Consider the following 20637-nt stretch of genomic DNA (forward strand, 5'->3'; position numbering starts at 1 on the left):
AATTTCCTTTATCTCGTCATACATTTCATCTATTTCTTCATCATCTGCAGAGGTAGTTGGCATATAAACTTGTACTACTGTAGTAGGCATGGGCTTTGTGTCTATCTTGGCCACAATAATGCGTTCACTATGCTGTTTGTAGTAGCTAACCCGCACTCCTATTTTTTTATTCATTATTAAACCTACTCCTGCATTACCCCTATTTGATTTTGTATTTATAACCCTGTAATCACCTGACCAAAAGTCTTGTTCCTCCTGCCACCGAACTTCACTAATTCCCACTATATCTAACTTTAACCTATCCATTTCCCTTTTTAAATTTTCTAACCTACCTGCCCGATTAAGGGATCTGACATTCCACGCTCCGATCCGTAGAACGCCAGTTTTCTTTCTCCTGATAACGACGTCCTCCTGAGTAGTCCCCGCCCGGAGATCCGAATGGGGGACTATTTTACCTCCGGAATATTTTACCCAAGAGGACGCCATCATCATTTAATCATACAGTAGAGCTGCATGTCCTCGGGAAAAATTACGGCCGTAGTTTCCCCTTGCTTTCAGCCGTTCGCAGTACCAGCACAGCAAGGCCGTTTTGGTTAATGTTACAAGGCCAGATCAGTCAATCATCCAGACTGTTGCCCCTGCAACTACTGAAAAGGCTGCTGCCCCTCTTCAGGAACCACATGTTTGTCTGGCCTCTCAACAGATACCCCTCCGTTGTGGTTGCACCTACGGTACGGCCATCTGTATCGCTGAGGCACGCAAGCCTCCCCACCAGCGGCAAGGTCCATGGTTCATGGGGGGAATTTACACTCAGTGAGGCTGAAATGCTGACAAAAGAAGCCATTGCAAATGTTGCACCGCAGGGCTGGTCTTGACTTGTCAGCCATACCAAGAAGACAGTTGACAAAACATGGATTCATGAAGGACTGTGACAAATTTTGAGTAATACGTAACTTCTTTTGTTGTCATGTTAAAATGGTCTTCTTTTGCCAAAACAGAACAGGGTTTACAAATATTCTTTTCACTATCATTCTAGAATAGTTTAAATTGTGACAGAATTATGTAACAGTGTCTTATTATTGAGCAACTGAGGGCCAGATAGGTCAATAGTTACGAAAAAACCCATTCTCAGTTTAAAAATAAATGTGTAATTTCTTCACTTTTGTTGTTGCAAAACCCACGGCAATTCTCGTTTCACCAGCTATTGATGGTCATTAAAAATTACATTATTTCATTAAAAAAACTGTAGTCGCTTGAATATCGCTGTAGCTATGGAAATTTCGCATATTAATCATATGGCAAAATACTCTCCTCTTAGCATGCTATCATTTGCCAAAATCTTGATTTTAAGTCTTACACTGTTTATGAGATATGAAGGATTTATGAATACTTCATTCAGGCTTTATCATTGGCACATGCATTCGTGACAGAGTGATTTAAATACATCTAATTTTCTCGACAGTGGAGACAGATAGCGATATCCTTCCAAGTTTAAAGAATAATTCAATATTTCATCTAAATTTCATATGCAACAATATATGACCCCCATTTTTCAATGTAAACTCTAAGAATTTCTTGCAGTAGTTTAACTAATATCAAAATATCACAATGACAATAACCACTGACGAAATGATATGCAATTCATCATGAAGCTGGCGAACGAAGCTACAAAATGTGTGAGAATCGGAGTTTTAAAATCGTTTGAGAAAGACTGCTGATTGATCAGTTTGTGCGACTTCCAGCTAGCACAGTCGGGCAAGCCTGCAAGGTTTAGCGCCGAGTGGGCCAGGCGTTATCGTAACCCACAGAGGTATATATTGTTAACATAGGTCTTTGTCATCACTTGATGACGTGTTCAGCTTACACCTCCTTCCACTATTTCCGTACAGAACTTTCAAAAGTAGCAACTAATTTTAAACGCACTATAAACATGGGGCAGTCATGCGTTAAACAAGGTCGCACAATAATTCTTCACGCCACGACACCTCGCAATACACCCTGGAGTGAACACTGTAATAAATCATCACTGACATCAAAGGAACAAAACACCCACAGTACTACATACTGTGAATATAATACCTTAGTAAATTAATATTTCATTATAAAGGAAAATGAGGAAAAATCTTGATCTATTTTTTTTGTTTTTTCTTAAAACATTTGCAGACATAATAAGTACCACTCCGCTATTAAGCTGTGCCTGTAAACAGGGCTATGATGACAGAGGATGAAGTGCAAAGATTAACCTTGATTTGATGTAAGGACGTGTTGGTATTTGCATCCAGTTTCCTTCAATCAAGGAAAATTTATCATTACCCTGAGACCGGTGATATCACAAATAAATAACACGAGACTACAAGAACATTTAATATCATGATGAGCCAACAGTGGAAATGGAACGCTATTATGATAGAATGAAAGCAGACACCAAAAATATATGAAGGATCTCGTTTTAGCCTGTCAAATCAGCTGGAAAACATAGGTCATTGCGTGTTTAAACGCGTCAAGCAACGTAAATTATTTAATCTGTGTTGAAATATTTGATAAAATTGCATACTGTTTCTAACTTCAAAGGCTCTCTATTTTTAAAAAAAGTGTTTTGATACACATACCTCTACTGCTTTTCTGACTACCGAAGCAGCACCTTCTACAGATCCATTGTCATGGTGGATGAGAAGTGCAGCACATACATTTGCTGCCCGGAGACAGATGAGAGGAAACTCGGTACTCCTTATTTCACTAGCGCGAATCGCATCAAGTAGAATATTTGCACCTTTCAATTCGTTACCACATCTGGTTAAAAATTTAGCTTCCTCAGTAGATATGTGCAACATTATCGCCTGAAGTCTCGAATTACACTCAGCATCTAGGTTGCCGAAATCCATCACGAAATTTAATTTGTTGACAATAGCTTGAAAAAGCACCTGAGCGCCTTTTAAATCATTGTTTTTGAAAAGTTCGTCCCCCTCATTCTCAAGAACGAATTTTAATTTTGAGTACTGCTCTTCAATAATTTCAAACGTTTCCTTGACTTCTTCCATTTTTGTCCCGTGTTGATGAATCACATATCAATCATAATCTGTTGACCATAAATACACAATAATGGATTCTTAGTCACAACGACGTTTGTGCCAGAGATAAGATTTTGTAGGAGCATTCAAAATTATGCACTTAAAGTTCCTTCCTTCTTGCGTGCTGTCAGTGAGACTTGTGTCTGTGTGTTTTACAAGAAGATAGTACATCAATGCATATACCTGGCTAAATGACGGATATTTGCGGGAAGCCAAATAAACAAAATTGTACGCTTGTCTGGAAGTTTCTATGTATACCGAAAGAAACCGTTTTACATAAATCTTTTCCGAAGCTGAAATATTTGGCAGAACAGAGATGCAACAATAAAAGCAAAGCAACAAACATTTCACTTAGAAAACAGTATCTTGTTGAATTAATACAGATCGTATTTATTGTATTGTTAGACCGTATTCTCTCCTAACATTGTCCCCAGCATTAGGGTGCTAGATCATTCTAAATAGGTTATTCAACCGCACAGGGATACAGGAAAATAAAGATTGTCTGCCTTCGGACCTTTATTGTAGCATGGCATTTCGACAAACATTCCAATTTTACAAGGAAAGGTGTACCAGAGACTCATGTCTTCGCGACCTGTGACGAAGTCTCTGATCTGACATGAGCTTAGATAGTCGGTGTAAACATGCGGTATACCTGCGATAGTGTAGTAAGCCGTTATTGTTAGTATGTGGATTGCTGTAACCATTTGATGACTATTCCTTAAGAAGACCACACACTGACTCGTGTAAAAAGTTGTTTTGTAGAGCGTGAAATGTTGCGTATGTGCTGTGTTTGTTTACATTTTACCTAAATGTTGTGGGAGTGTGTGCAAGTGTAAGTTACACGAATACGTACGCAGGATTTAATTATTATAAATATCACCCAAGACACCCAATGACCTTCCCAATCCTGGCCGAGTTCTGTCAACAGAACCGAAGGACAATGACTCCATACTGCCTCTTTAAAAAAAAAAAGAGCGAAAGTTGTGTGCTCTGTAGTGCTTTTTAAAACTTGTATTCCAGTCTAGAAGTGCAACAACCTTCGCGAGATATGCAAGGAAGTTTTTATTTACCGTCGTTATTAGAAATCAGTTGTTCGGGACCGAGAGAACACAGACAAAAGTCAGATATACATCTGTTTAGCCTGTGAGCAATGCATATACCATGAAGTAAACAGAAAATGCATGTACTAGTTGGTGTTCTATTTAAGTTTAACTGAATTTTACTTATTGAAAAGACACGATGTAAAGTTCTTAGGAGATGATGCTATACACGCCAGTGACCATAGTGTCCTGTCTTGTAAGCCATAACAAGTATGACTCAGATTGTGTGAAAATTCTGCAATACATCTGAATCAGTTTCTCAAGCTTTAAAATAAAAACTGATATATCGTCTTTGAAATTTTTGCGCTGTTTTGTACCCAAATTTTGCCTTTATTATTCATAATCATTATTATTGGACAGAGAGCTCGTTTTTGCGAACTAGCCTACTTGTAGTTTCATTTTATTGATCTCTTTAATTTTTGAGTTAAATTATTTTTACTTCAGTGTCACGTTTCCATAGTAGCTTATGTCAGGAGAAAAACTAACAGCGACTGCAGTGAGTAACAGACAGACATCATATTCAGATGGTTTATGATGGAAGACCCCCCATCATACAGATTTAGGTTTTTTGTAGTTTTTCCGTATTGATGAAGGTACAGCGATGGTTTCTTTGAAAAGGACAGCTGATTCTCTCCCCCTTCCCTGTCATATCCGAGATTCTGCATCTGTTGATGTTGTTCTTAACAAGATCTTGCTCTTCATTTGATTAACAAGATATATGTAAATGTCTAATTTTCTTTGTTGTGTGGCGGTTAGAAGTGGTGGGGGGAGGAGGGTGGGTAATAGGAAGTTGGTAACGGGATCATGGTTAAGTCAAGGCAAGGGGGTTTGCAGAAACCAAGCAAATATTATAGAGCAACATCACACCATCAACATACTGGATCTGCAAGCAAGAATCAGAGTAGAGTTTGCAAAAGAAGATTATTTACAGTTGAGGTTGGTTTGCGACAGCTGCTTCGCCCTTGTACTTCCAGCAGTTACATAACGCAGTTTTGTATACACATATATGGCAACGCTCTTTAGACGACTGTTGTTTTCACTTGCAGCCATTTGCACTCCCCAGCTGAAAGCTGGCAACAGCACTCCCAGCTGTCAGCATCTTCTGCTATAAACTGGTGTAATGCTCAGTGTTGTGTTGCAATGTTTACTCAGTGACGGGGCACAAAAGTACAAAAATAATATTTAAAAAAAGGAGACCAGTTTGGCCTTATCATGATGTGGGTATTGCAGTTGTAAGAGTGATTTTTAAGTTGGAGAATGGCTTTGGGTGGAAGAAGGTAGGGATTTTTAGGGAGACATTCAGACAGTGACCTGAAGTAATTTTGCAAATGTATGTAAATCTGAAATTGTACTTGCCAGATATGTACAAGTTAAGTTTTTATATCACTGCACCATCACACTCAGTTGCATACATATAAATCTTTATGTATGCACCCATTAATATATGGTATGGAAAGATTGGCATTACGGGAGTGTCCAATTCCACCTGTGTGCTTTGGTCCATGAGATCATCTAGATGGCAGGCACCCCTGCTTCCAGTGTATATAATATGGCGACTGTGAAGTCACCATGTACAAAAATAAAAATGACACGAGAATATTTCACTCCAGCAATGAAATGAAAATAATGGGACAGCTGCAGGAAATAGTGGGTTTAAGATGGGGCAGGCTAAATATATGACAATATGAAAACCTGCACCATCCTAAAACAGATATATTCCACAAAATCAAACATAAAAATTCTCAACATGCGATATTATGCTACAAACACAAAAACTTGAGGAATCATACATTTCACTTTTCCCATATAGCTCAAATGGAGCCATTGATACCTAGAAGCCAAATACATGCCACAAATCTTTTCATCGCCTATTTCACATGTTCTACATACCTTTAACAAAGCCAATGTTACCAAAACCCCACACTCAAATCAAAAACCCAAAACCCTCAGATTCTTTTGACCGATTAAAATACAAACAAATAAAAAACTATACACCAAATCCATTAAAAACCAAATAAAACAAAAATTGTCCACTGACCAAAGCCACTGACGAATACAACTAGGTTGGCCACCTATTTCTTTCTGTCTTTGTCAGAGAGCATAACTAACATTTAATGACGTCAGTTACCTGCATCTTATTTTCTCTGGAGCACTGTCAAAATTACAACAATGGCTGGAGATTACATGTGGAGGCAAATACATGAGTACTTACACATTCCCATTACCTCGTATCAGTTTGATTAACACTACTTTTTGCCATAACTTATATTTCTCAGTTTTGAGTCACGGTGTCTTAGAATATACTCAGAAAAAAGGCAGTATTGTGTATAACAAATACTTCCGTATTATACTTGTGCAATGAATGGGCATAATAGCTCTCTTGTTAACTTCACCTTTCATAAATGTTATGGATTGACATTCATGATCACTGCAGATTATGCTCATATGGATAATATTGGCAAACTCCAGGCAAAGTAGCCTCACTTCCTGTGTTTCTGAGAAGAGTCCTGGCCTTATTAAGAAAGGCAGTGATGACAGTGTTGTTGTGCTGCACTTTTTTTATCTACTATCTTTGTCTGATCAGGTGTCCTCTTTAGTCAGCATGCTTCACACACCTGTGGCTCCAATCAGAAGACATTTAAAACACAATCCCTGCAACACAAATAACCTAAAATACAGTAGGTAGAATTTTCACAAAAGCTTGTTGATACTGTCGTGCAACAGATTTGCTGAACTGCTACTATTTGCCACATGACAAGTTTGTATGTGGCACCAAATAACAATCTTGTGCTGATGTGAGCACAAGATCAGCTCATTTGTGAGGAGTTTGGCTGTTGTCAGTGTTTATTGGTTTAATTCAAGCTGCAATTTCCTTACGTACAAAATAATTTTATATATGGAGAATCATCATTCATTCATCCACAGTTGACTGATGGAGGCAGGTCTCCCATATGTTTAAATCTTCAGCTGTACACATTCATGTTGCTTCTGCATGCTTTCTAATGTCATTCACCCATCTCCCCGTGGATTGTCATAATGGTCTGTTCATATCTTTTGGAACTGGCATAGAACTTCCTTAGCCAATTCACAATCCAGTTGCTTGGCTACATGATCTACCCACCATCATCTCATTTTCATTACAATAAAAGTTACATCTTCCACCTCATGGAGTTCAGATATCCATTTTTTTTACTTTCCTTTCTCTTCTTAATAATTTCCAGTATGCAACTTTTCTCTTATTCGCTAAATATCCCTCACTTTTTATGTGACTTTCGGTTTAACAATCTGTACCTCATTGCTGTTAGTCAAAACTAGTAATACACACTGATTATAAATTTTCTTGATCAAACCCATTGAAAACTTAGTTTTGATCACACTATCTAGTTTACCAAAAGCAGTCTAGATCATTTTTACTATTTTGTGTAATTCTTTTACTTTCTGTCCTGTTTTTGCCTTCAACTTACATTTTATCATAATGTACTGTTAAGGTCTACTTTCCAGTCTTTTTTCAGTTTTCCATTGTTGAAATTTATCTGTACTATGAACCAACAGTAGGCCTATACGGTAGGCTAAAAAATAAGATTTTATCAAGTTCTATCCTTCTGCTGGCAGATGTTACACTGCAAAGATATAAAGAGTAAAAACCAACAATAATCTCAGATGAATTGACAGTGTGTTCTGTCAGTATAATATAGCACAACAGAATGGCAGAGCTCATACAAAATAATATGCCCACTGGGCAGACACGCATTCATATTGTGAGTGCTGGGTGATTTCATCCTGTTGTTCCAGAGGGGTCATCCTGCCTCAGTCACCTGCACTCTTACAGTGTCCTCCTTGCTATCTCTTTACTATATAGAGTGCATCACAGTTTTCCTGCCTTATAGGTGCAGGTAAAGTTCTTCATAATCATACATGTGTAATTATATCCAATGCCACTGAAGTTTGTCAGAAGAGGTAAACTAGGAAGCAGAAATCTTATTAAAGACTGCTTGAGAGGGTGTGCAAGAACTACTAGCTGTTTTAATCACACATTCAAGAGAATAAAGAAGGAGGCGGAAGTGCAGCTGCAAGTACTTCCCAATGTTTCACATTTAGGACAGATGTGAACAAGGAAAAATTTTATTTTTAACTAGCATAATACTGGTGAACAGGTTGTCAGAGGACACACGCAATTTGCATGTGACCTCTATTCATTGTTTTACATAGTCAGTATTGTAGTAAACAATTTTGTGTGCTACACTACATTTTACCCCTTTTTTGCTTTATCTGATTTCCTTCTGGCACTGAGCTTGTTTCTGTATTTTTTAAATTTATTTATTTATTATTTTTTTATTTACTCTAATGAGAAGCTATTTGTCAGAGATCTATATTTGTCACATTATTGGTTGTACTGACATAAGCACTTACGCTTCAGCTGTTAAACTGCAGCCCCCTCCCTACAATGCCGTTGTCAGTCACACCACAGCCCCCACTACTACTGCTGTCAACTCCCTAATTGTGCCTTACGCACATGTACGGGCTAAGTAATTGTGGGCTCTTTCTACCTATGACATTCCAGATCATATGGCACATAGTTAACTGTAAAACTGCTGTCAGCCTCATAACCCATAGCCTCCTAATTGCAGTGGTACACTTACTGAGACTGTCTTGAAACATAGATGCTGAAAGAGGAAATATTAAATGTGTGTGCATCTTTATTGCTTCGTTACAATTATGTTCTCACTTCAAATGCATTGTTAAAGAGATATTGTTGCCTGTGATCATCTCTTTGCCCAAAGTTTTGTGAATTTTGTTGATCACTTTTGTTTCACTGCTAGTTGACACACAGATTACTTTGTTCAATGAAATGATGATGTGTTGGATACTGGTTAACACTTCTGTTACTTTAAGTCAAGCCTCAACAGCAGTAGTTTGTTTATGTGTAATGAGTGAGCGCATACCAACTTGTCCTCCTGTTGTGACATTCTTGTTTGAGTATTTATTGAATTGCATCCAAGGAAGCTGCCAAGCAGATCAAGAAATCACTTCACAGACTGACTTACCTTTCACAACATGTACCATAAAACCTCTCAACTGCTAACCATGCTAACCATTAGCAGTCATCATATAGCATGTAGCCCCCGCCGCCCCCCCCCCCCCCTGCCCCCCTCCCCCCATGGACCTTGCCGTTGGTGGGGAGGCTTGTGTGCCTCAGCGATACAGATAGCCGTACCGTAGGTGCAACCACAACGGATGGGTATATGTTGAGAGGCCAGACAAACACATGGTTCCTGAAGAGGGGCAGCAGCCTATTCAGTAGTTGCAGGGGCAACAGTCTGGATGATTGACTGATCTGGCCTTGTAACACTAACCAAAACGGCCTTGCTGTGCTGGTACTGTGAACGGCTGAAAGCAAGGGAAAACTACAGCCGTAATTTTTCCCGATGGCATGCAGCTTCACTGTATGGTTAAATGATGATGGCGTCCTCTTGGGTAAAATATTCCGGAGGTAAAATAGTCCCCCATTCGGATCTCTGGGCGGGGACTACTCAAGAGGATGTCGTAATCGGGAGAAAGAAAACTGGCGTTCTACGGATCGGAGCGTGGAATGTCAGATCCCTTAATCGGGCAGGTAGGTTAGAAAATTTAAAAAGGGAAGTGGATAGGTTAAAGTTAGATATAGTGGGAATTAGTGAAGTTCGGTGGCAGGAGAAATAAGACTTTTGGTCAGGCGAATACAGGATCATAAATACAAAATCAAATAGGGGTAATGCAGGAGTAGCTTTAATAATGAATAGGAAAATAGGAGTGCGGGTAAGCTACTACAAACAGCATAGTGAACGCATTATTGTGGCCAAGATAGACACGAAGCCCATGCCTACTACATTAGTACAAGTTTATATGCCAACTAGCTCTGCAGATGACGAAGAAATTGAAGAAATGTGTGATGAAATCAAAGAAATTATTCAGATAGTGAAGGGAGACGAAAATTTAATAGTGATGGGTGACTGGAATTCAGTAGTAGGAAAAGGGAGAGAAGGAAACGTAGTAGGCGAATATGGGTTGGGGCTAAGAAATGAAAGAGGAAGCCGCCTGGTAGAATTTTGCACAGAGTACAACTTAATCATAGCTAACACTTGGTTCAAGAATCATAAAAGAAGGCTGTATACATGGAAGAAGCCTGGAGATACTGACGGTTTCAGAAAGATTATGTAATGGTAAGACAGAGATTTAGGAACCAGGGTTTAAATTGTAAGACATTTCCAGGGGCAGATGTGGACTCTGATCACAATCTATTGGTTATGAACTGTAGATTAAAACTGAAGAAACTGCAAAAAGTTGGGAATTTAAGGAGATGGGACCTGGATAAACTGACTAAACCAGAGGTTATACAGAGTTTCAGGGAGAGCATAAGGGAACAATTGACAGGAATGGGGGAAAGAAACACAGTAGAAGAAGAATGGGTAGCTTTGAGGGATGAAGTAGTGAAGGCAGCAGAGGATCAAGTAGGTAAAAAGACGAGGGCTAGTAGAAATCCTTGGGTAACAGAAGAAATATTGAATTTAATTGATGAAAGGAGAAAATATAAAAATGCATTAAATGAAGCAGGCAAAAAGGAATATAAACGTCTCAAAAATGAGATCGACAGGAAGGGCAAAATGGCTAAGCAGGGATGGCTAGAGGACAAATGTAAGGATGTAGAGGCTTATCTCACTAGGGGTAAGATAGGTACTGCCTACAGGAAAATTAAAGAGACCTTTGGAGAAAAGAGAACCACTTGTATGAATATCAAGAGCTCAGATGGAAACCCAGTTCTAAGCAAAGAAGGGAAAGCAGAAAGGTGGAAGGAGTATATAGAGTGTCTATACAAGGGCGATGTACTTGAGGACAATATTATGGAAATGGAAGAGGATGTAGATGAAGATGAAATGGGAGATATGATACTGCGTGAAGAGTTTGACAGAGCACTGAAAGATCTGAGTCGAAACAAGGCCCCGGGAGTAGACAACATTCCATTAGAACTACTGGCGGCCTTGGGAGAGCCAGTCCTGACAAAACTCTGGTGAGCAAGATGTATGAGACAGGCGAAATACCCTCAGACTTCAAGAAGAATATAATAATTCCAATCCCAAAGAAAATCGTATAGGGAGACCAAGAGATGAATACACTAAGCAGATTCAAAAAGATGTAGGTTGCAGTCGGTACTGGGAGATGAAGCAGCTTGCACAGGATAGAGTAGCATGGAGAGCTGCATCAAACCAGTCTCAGGACTGAAGATAACAGCACCAACAACAACATATTACATGCTAAGTGTACCAGTATCTGGATTGCACTGAAGTTCATGTCCTCAAAGTGCTTGCTAGAAGACTGTAGAAGTAAACAGATAGTTCGAAAGAGTTTGGAGTAGATAGGGTGGAGGGAGATCCAGCACATTCTAGTGATTTTAAGCATTTTCCTAGACAGTGAACTTGCCAAAACAGTTGTGGCACACAGTACTGTTGGAGAAGAACTAAGAATTTTTTCTGTTACGTACTCCTCCCAACATAGCATGAGAATGAAGACCTCCTGTTTGCCAGAAGACTTACTTAGAGTGTAGAGAAATGAATGGGAGATTAAGCAGCACTCATATGAGAGAAAATCTACAGGTATATCACTTCCTTCTCTCATGCTAAGTCAAGAAGAATAGGCCTTCGTAACAGACAGAATAGCTATTTGCATGTCTCCCCACTTACATGTTATTTGTAGTAGATCGTATAAATAAGACCATGAATAGTTGCAGAAAACCTCAGTGTAATACTGTCAGCAAGTACTTGGCTTCATAATGAATCTTTCGCTCCACTGCAAGTGTGTACAATTTAAAAACTTTTTGGCAGACTAAAACTGCACTGAATCTAACTCAACAAGACCATTACCAGCAAAGGACAATATTCTGGGTTTGAGTCCCAGTGCAACACAGTTTTGATCTGCCAGGAAGTGTTAAGGGTTTGTTTGTTAGTTTGTTTTATCATTTGGGTTATGTGAATATTTCTGAACTCAGTTTTATTCATGTATTAATGGTACCAACTCTCTGGGTAAAAAACCTTAAGCGGATCCCTCTGTCTCTCTCAGTTCTCATTTTGCCTTATTTCCAAGGTTGAGGTCTTTCGTCTTTCTGTTTTTTGTTTCCTATTTCTCCTTATATTTAATTGTTTTTAATAGTACAAACTTATGTCTCCTCTGTGTTAGTGTCTTGTGCAAATTAGTATGTGTTATGGAATGAAATTACAGGTTACTAGTATATCTGACTCTTCCCTGTGTGTGATAGTTGTTTTGACATCACAAGCTGTCATTCCCTTCTCCTTGTGTGTTTTTCAGATACTTTCCTTTTACTCTAATGTGCATTTATTTTCAAATACAAAAAATTGTGACAGTTACACCCATGACTTCATATGTTAGGAAATACACTACTGGAAACTGAAATAAGAACACCGTGAATTCATTGTCCCAGGAAGGGGAAACTTTATTGACACATTCCTGGGGTCAGATACATCAAATGATCACACTGACAGAACCACAGGCACATAGACACAGGCAACAGAGCATGCACAATGTCGGCACTAGTACAGTGTATATCCACCTTTCGCAGCAATGCAGGCTGCTATTCTCCCATGGAGACGATCGTAGAGATGCTGGATGTAGTCCTGTGGAACGGCTTGCCATGCCATTTCCACCTGGCGCCTCAGTTGGACCAGCGTTCGTGCTGGACGTGCAGACTGCGTGAGACGACGCTTCATCCAGTCCCAAACATGCTCAATGGGGGACAGATCCGGAGATCTTGCTGGCCAGGGTAGTTGACTTACACCTTCTAGAGCACGTTGGGTGGCACGGGATACATGCGGACGTGCATTTTCATGTTGGAACAGCAAGTTCCCTTGCCGGTCTAGGAATGGTAGAACGATGGGTTCGATGACGGTTTGGATGTACCGTGCACTATTCAGTGTCCCCTCGACGATCACCAGTGGTGTACGGCCAGTGTAGGAGATCGCTCCCCACACCATGATGCCGGGTGTTGGCCCTGTGTGCCTCGGTCGTATGCAGTCCTGATTGTGGCGCTCACCTGCACGGCGCCAAACACCCATACGACCATCATTGGCACCAAGGCAGAAGCGACTCTCATCGCTGAAGACGACACGTCTCCATTCGTCCCTCCATTCACGCCTGTCGCGACACCACTGGAGGCGGGCTGCACGATGTTGGGGCGTGAGCGGAAGACAGCCTAACGGTGTGCGGAACCGTAGCCCAGCTTCATGGAGACGGTTGCGAATGGTCCTCGCCGATACCCCAGGAGCAACAGTGTCCCTAATTTGCTGGGAAGTGGCGGTGCGGTCCCCTACGGCACTGCGTAGGATCCTACGGTCTTGGCGTGCATCCATGCGTCGCTGCGGTCCGGTCCCAGGTCGACGGGCACGTGCACCTTCCGCCGACCACTGGCGACAACATCGATGTACTGTGGAGACCTCACGCCCCACGTGTTGAGCAATTCGGCGGTACGTCCACCCGGCCTCCCGCATGCCCACTATACGCCCTCACTCAAAGTCCGTCAACTGCACATACGGTTCACGTCCACGCTGTCGCGGCATGCTACCAGTGTTAAAGACTGCGATGGAGCTCCGTATGCCACGGCAAACTGGCTGACACTGACGGCGGCGGTGCACAAATGCTGCGCAGCTAGCGCCATTCGACGGCCAACACCGCGGTTCCTGGTGTGTCCGCTGTGCCGTGCGTGTGATCATTGCTTGTACAGCCCTCTCGCAGTGTCCGGAGCAAGTATGGTGGGTCTGACACACTGGTGTCAATGTGTTCTTTTTTCCATTTCCAGGAGTGTATTATGTTCCTGTCATAGTCATAGAGTTTGGAAAGTGGAAATTTTCAAATGATATTTACACAGATTGTAGCTTCATATTTGCATTCATAATGCAGATAAAAGTTAATAATTCCTTGGAGCATAAGATATAAATGCTTTGTCGTAGCTGTTAACTCCTCATTTAAATGTAATCTTACTGTAACTACAGGCAAAAGGGTGGCACAAGTACACTATAAGTATTTAGCAGCTTCATATGTGTAACAGCTACAGTTCGATGAGGCATTCTCTAAAGTGTATCATAATGTGCTCACAAAGTTTGCTAACATTTTGCCAAAGAAGATGTTGTAGCCTACAAAATTCCCTAAAAGTAATTTTTCAATTATAGTGACTCTTCTGTAAATGCACCCATCACATATTTCATAGCTGTGAAGTTCCAATAACATTTACTTGTGCTAAAGTTGAACCATTTTGACCTAATTTAACTCTGCTATCCTGTTTTCTAGGTACTAAATGCAAGTGAAAATATTTGTGAGTGAAAGTATGGCATCGAGAAAACGTAGTGGATCAGGTTCCAAAAGGCAGTTGAAGGAGAAAGTAGTCCAGATATACGAGTCTTTCTTTAGGGTAAGTTATGTCTAATATTAGAATATTCTCTTTCTTCATGATGATATTACAGACTTTCAGGGATGATGGACGAGGGTAAAAGTATTGATTTGAGGCAAGGGACCTAATACCTCTGGCAGTGGACCTCTTCCAATGTAAGCTCTTTGCTTTTAGTATTTTGTGAGTAAGTAATATGGAACAAAACAAAGTCTATTAAACCTAGGGCCTGCAGTGCATACCTTAAGAACCATGAGCATTTGTTCATCCTTGCTGCTGTGAAACACATCTCTTCTGCTAAACAAGTGTTCCTAGTTCTTAAGGTATTCATTTTAGAGCTAATGTTTACTAGACAAGTTTTTGTTGTTTTGTTCCCTACTAGCTCCTCCCAAAATATGGAAAGCAAAGAACTTGCAGTAGAAGAGGTCATCAACTGTCAGAGGTGTCAGAACAATTTACACTTAACTTTAGACTTCGCCAGTTCCAGAGTGGGCTCCCTTAACTCAAATTAATACATTTACCCTTTTCCATTAATTTTCCTTGATATCTCCCTCCTCTCCCACTGTCCTGTCCTTTGTCTCATGTCAAACTCCCTCCCCCCCCCCCCCCCCCCCCCCCCTGTGGGTTTGGGGGTTAGAATAGGTCCAAGGTATTCATGCCTGTCGTAATAGGTGACTAAAAGGAGTCTCCCACTTTTCATCCTAATGAGTTATGGTCCCCTTTTAGTGTTTGAGCTACACATCTTTCCAAATTATCCGAAGTGCGGGCCATTTGGGGAAGGACGCCTAATGTGGTACGCCATATATCCAGTGTACAATTAGACCTTCTGCACCTCATATTGTCCTGGATCTGCAACTCCACCTGCAATCCAGTTATCTGGACAACGACGCCATATAGGGTAAATCATCTACTTCCATAGTCCACTGCCCTCTTTCGTCCCCGTGACAATATTGGATTTTTTGGCACCCAACATCCAGCATGATAGCCAGTCAGCTGCAATGGGGCCATGATGTACCCATTTGGTGGTAGCCCCCTGACAACACAGGGATCGCACTGCTGATGCCTGAACTGTAAACTCACCACGTATGCCAAGGAGTAGATGCCCATATTCTTGGGGCATTGGGACTCCCAGCAACAGCCATCATGCCAGGTGGCCTTTGCTGTGGCTGGGTAGCACCCATGGGGAGCGCAGCTGATCGGAGTGGGTGGCATCAGGGTGGATGACCTACAATGAAGCAGACCAAGTCATCTTTGGCTGGGGACTGAATGGCCCCAGCACTCTCTAAAAAAGGAAAAGTCGACTTTAATGCTGACAGATAAGATCCTAAGTCATCCCCCTCCCTATCCACACCACTGGAGGAATGTAGATCTATGGACCAGAGGAAGCATTACTCACCAAGGTATTTAGTCTGCAGCAGAATGGGTAGGGACTCCTTTCTGGCTACAAAACACCTGGAGGACCAGTTTGGGGTAATGGCAGTGTTATCGAAAATGAGAAGTGGGGCAGTCCTAATTCAGACAGCATCCCTGGCCCAGTCACGGGCATTGCTCGCTTGTGACAAGGTGGGTGATATTCCCATTTCCGTCATTCCCCATACAACCCTCAACATGCTCCAGGGAATTATTTTCCATCGTGACCTTCTTTTGCAGTCTGACAATGATTTCTGCGCCAGTTTAAAATGGTGGGGTATTCACTTCATCTGGTGCATCTATAGGGGTCCCAAAGACAATAGGGTTGCTACCGGTGCCTTCATCTTGGCCTTTGAGGATGATTCATTGCCTGAGAAGGTCAAAGTGATGGTTTATCGATTTGACATAAAAGCATACGTCCCTCCTCCTATGCAGTACTTTAAGTGCTGGAAATTTGGCCACTTCGCTTCCAGTGCCACATGAGACTGCAGACATTCGCTACATCCAAATACTTCATGTGTGACACTTCCTCCTATGTGTGTCAACTTTGGAGAGCACCACTACCCCTGCTCGTCAAACTGCACAGTACTCCAAAAGGAGCGGAAAATTATAGAGTACAAGACCCCGGACCGGCTGACTTACCAAGGGGCTAAACGTAAATTTGAATGATTGCATCCCATTCACTTGAAACCTACATATGCTGCAGCTGTGTCGACATTGCCTTCACTTGCGACTGCAGTTCCATAATCTCTGCCAGGTATAGTGGTCCCTTTGGGCCATCCTAATACATCCACCCCCTTGGTGGTTGGATGCACCTATTCTTCCGTTGCTCCTAAAGCACCTATTTCAGGAACACTACCCCTGACAAACTCCAGGGACATTGGGCCCCTCCCAAAAGCCGGAGAAGCCACAGCCTCCTCTCACACTGAAGGGATCCCTTGGGACCCCCGCCCTGTGAACCCGGGGGTTAGAATAGGCCCGAGGTATTCCTGCCTGTCGTAAGAGGAAAAAGGAGTCTCTCACCTTTCGGACTTTGTGATGATCCCCTGTAGGGTTTGACCTCCATTTTTCAAAATTTTCTCGAAGCTTACATGGTGCATTGTGTCCATTATGCATTGAGATCTTTAGCCTACATTCTTGTTGTGGAATTGCAGTCCTGCTCATCCTCCATCTCTTGAGCGAGGACACCGTCCTGTGCGCATTTTCCTCCACCCACTATGTAGAGTTTTTTTCTGTGCCAACAATAACGATGGAATTCTTCACACCTCATATCAAGCATGGTAGCCAGTCCATTGTGGTGGGGCCACCATGTACCCTGTTGGTTGTAGCCCCCTGACTACACAGGAAGCCTCAGACATCGGGAATTCTGGCAATGGCCATCCTGCCAGGTGGCCTTTGCTGCGGCTGGGTGGTGCCTGTGGGGAGGGCCCCTGGTCAGAGTGGATGGCATCAGGGGGATGACGTGCAGTAAAACATACCATATTTTGCAATCTGACAACAAGCTGCGTGCCAACTTAGAGTGACGAGGAGTTTATTTCATCCGGTGTGCCCTTCGGGGTCTGAGGGATAATCACTTGCTGGTGATCAAACACCAGCAATCTCTAACCATTCCAAGTCTCAGTACAATGCAAGAAAGTATGATCCTAAATTGTTCCCCTCTTTGGCCACACGATGGAAGGAACGCCAGGCTAAGGACGACAGCGAATCTTATTTGCCCCGGTAGCTCGTATGTACGTGAGCTGATGGGGACTCCTTTGTCTCAATGAAGCCTCAGTTTGTTGTAGAGCATTTAGAGGACAAGTATGGGGAGGTGGAGGGCTTGTCTAAAATGCAGTCAGGGTCAGTCTTGATAAAAACAACATCCTCTGCCCAGTCACAGGCATTACTCGCTTGTGACAAGCTTGGGGATGTTTCCATTACCCTCACACCTCATAAGAGCTTAAATATGGTGCAAAGGATTATATTTCACAGGGACCTTCTTTTGCAGTCTGACAATGAGCTGCATGCCAGCTTAGAGTTACGAGGAGTTCATTTCGTCCAATATGCCCTTCGGGGTCTGAGGGATAATCAGTTTGCCACCATTGCCTTCATCTTGGCCTTCGAGGGTGACACATTACCCGAGAAGGTCAAGGTGATGGTCTCCCACTGTGATGTCAAGCCATATATCCCTCCCCGGATGCCTTGCTTTAAATGCTGGAAGCTCGGCCGCATATGTCTTCCCGCTGTACTTCCAGCATCACATGTCAAGATTGTGGACATACATCCGATCCCAATATTCCATGTGCCCCGCCTCCCATCTGTGTCAACTGTGGAGAACATCATTCTCCTTGCTCACTAGACTGCAGGATTTTACAGCGAGAAAGGAAAATCATGGAATACAAGACCCTGGTGCAACTGATCTACACTGAGGCCAAAAGAAATTTGAACGCCTACATCCTGTGCCTATGACCTCCTCTTATGCCACCGCTACAAGAATAGTTGTAGTCCCATCAGTTCCCCAAGTTCCAGTCGGCCCTCAGAGCCGCAAGACTACACCTGCCTCCTTGATGGTGGGGGGCACTTCCCTCCCTGTTGCTCCCACACCACCTACCTTGGGAGCACTGTCCCCCCAACCATCGGGGACACAAGTCCCCACTTCTCAGCTGGAGAAGCATAGGTCTTCTTTGACTCCTCTCGCTAGGAAGGGGTTCCTCGGGTCACTCCCTTCACAGGTTTCAGCTAGTGGGAAAGATGATACCCGCCAGTTGCTGAAGTGCCTAAAAGCAGCTGGTCATAGGGCTTCATGATCATCTTCAGTCCCAGAGACTGAATCAGTGAAGCCCTCGCAGCCAGAGAAACCCAAGAATCAGTGAGAGAAATTCAGGAAGAAGACCCCCCCAAGACCAAGGGAATTGCGGTGGCACCCACACCACCGCTGCTGCTGCCTACAAGCTCTGCGTTTGAGTATGAGGTGAAGATTCTGGCATCCGCTGAGGACCTATATCTCACCAGACCCTCAGACATAATGAATATAGCCTGTTCAGGAAATAACTTGGTGGCAGCAGGTGACCCTGAGGCATAGACTGCCTCATTGAGTGCTTCCTGCCTTCCTAGTCTCACGATCACACCATCCTCCAGTGGAATTGTGGCGGTTTTTTCCACCCCCTGGCTGAGCTACGGCAGCTATTAAACTTTACACCTGCTTTCTGCATTGCCCTCCAGGAAACCTGGTTTCCGGCAATGCGGACCCCTGCCCTTCGTAGCTACAGGGGATATTACAAGAACTGTAGTGAATATAATAGTGTGTCAGGTGGAGTTTGCGTTTATGTCCTGAACTCGGTATGTTGTGAACCAGTGCCCCTTCAAACTCCTCTTGAAGCTGTGGCTGTCAGGATACAGACAATGCAGGAAATAACTGTCTGCAATGTATATCTCCCTCCAGATGGTGTGGTATCCCTGAATTTATTGGCTGCACTGATTGATCAACTCCCTAAACTTTTCCTACTTTTCAGAAATTTTAATGCCTATAACCCCTTGTGGGGTAGCACCATGCTTCGTGGCCTTGGCAGAGAGGTCGAAAATTTACTGTCCCAACTCAACCTCTGCCTCTTAATACTGGGGCCGCCACACATTTCAATGTGGCTCATGGTAGTTACTCAGCCATTGATTTATCAATTTGCAGCCCAGGACTTCTCCCGAGTATCCACTGGAGAGCACATGATGACCTGTGTGGTAGTGACCACTTCCCCATCTTCCTGTCACTCCTCCAGCATCATGCCCATGGGCACGTACCCAGATGGGCTTTATGCAAGGCAGACTGGGTAGCCTTCACCTCGGCTGTCACAGTTGACTCTCCCCCTTGTGATGCCATTGATGTTGTGATTGAGCAGGTCATTACAACAATAATTTGTGCAGCGGGAAACACGATCCCTCGTTCTCTAGGGTGCCCCAGGCGAAAGACAGTCCCTTGGTGGTCACCGGAAGTCGCTGAGGCAGTTAAAGAGCGTCAGCGAGCTCTAAAGCAACATAAGCGGCACCTTTACCTAGAGCACCTAATGGCCTTTAAGTGGCTCCATGCCCACATTTGGCTGCTTATAAAACGATGGAAACAAGAGTGTTGGGAGAGGTATGTGTCGACCATTGGGTGCCAGACATCACCTTCCCAAGTCTGGACAAAGCTCAGATGTCTCTTTGAGTACCAGACCCCAACAGGTGTGTCTGGCATTAACATCAATGGCATGCTCTCTACCGACGCAAACGCGATTGCTGAGCACTACGCTCGAGCCTCTGCGTCGGAGAACTACCCCCCAGCCTTTCGCACCCTCAAACGGCGGATGGAAAGGAAAGTCCTCTTGTTCACTACACATCACAGTGAACCCTATAATACCCCATTTACAGAATGGGAGCTCCTCAGCGCCCTTGCACATTGCCCCAACACAGCTCATGGGCCATATCGGATCCACAGTCAGATGATTAAACATCTCTCGTCTGACTACAAGCGAAATCTCCTCATCTTCAACTGGATCTGGAGCAATGGCGTCTTTCCGTTGCAGTGGCAGGAGAGCACCATCATTCTGGTGCTAAACCCGGTAAAAATCCGCTTGATGTGGATAGCTATCGGCCCATCATCCTCACCAACGTTCTCTGTAAGCTG

The 20637-nt window shown here is 42.9% G+C and overlaps 1 protein-coding gene across 2 annotated transcripts in view; it reads left to right on the top strand.

Annotated features, from left to right (window-relative positions):
- The first annotated feature begins 3661 nt into the window (after positions 1-3661).
- The window catches only part of LOC126188028 (armadillo-like helical domain-containing protein 3), a 128640-nt gene continuing 111664 nt past the window's right edge, over positions 3662-20637 (top strand). The window contains exons 1-2 of one of the 2 annotated variants that reach the window (XM_049929449.1): positions 3662-3900; positions 14498-14618. In XM_049929449.1, the coding sequence (XP_049785406.1) occupies positions 14505-14618 (114 nt within the window). In that variant the 5' untranslated portion in view covers positions 3662-3900; positions 14498-14504. The remainder of the gene's footprint in view (positions 3901-14497; positions 14619-20637) is intronic. The other variant, XM_049929450.1, reaches the window with a different exon arrangement.

The sequence above is a fragment of the Schistocerca cancellata genome, chromosome 5 (assembly GCF_023864275.1).
Source record: "Schistocerca cancellata isolate TAMUIC-IGC-003103 chromosome 5, iqSchCanc2.1, whole genome shotgun sequence".
Classification (NCBI taxonomy): Eukaryota; Metazoa; Arthropoda; class Insecta; order Orthoptera; family Acrididae; genus Schistocerca; species Schistocerca cancellata.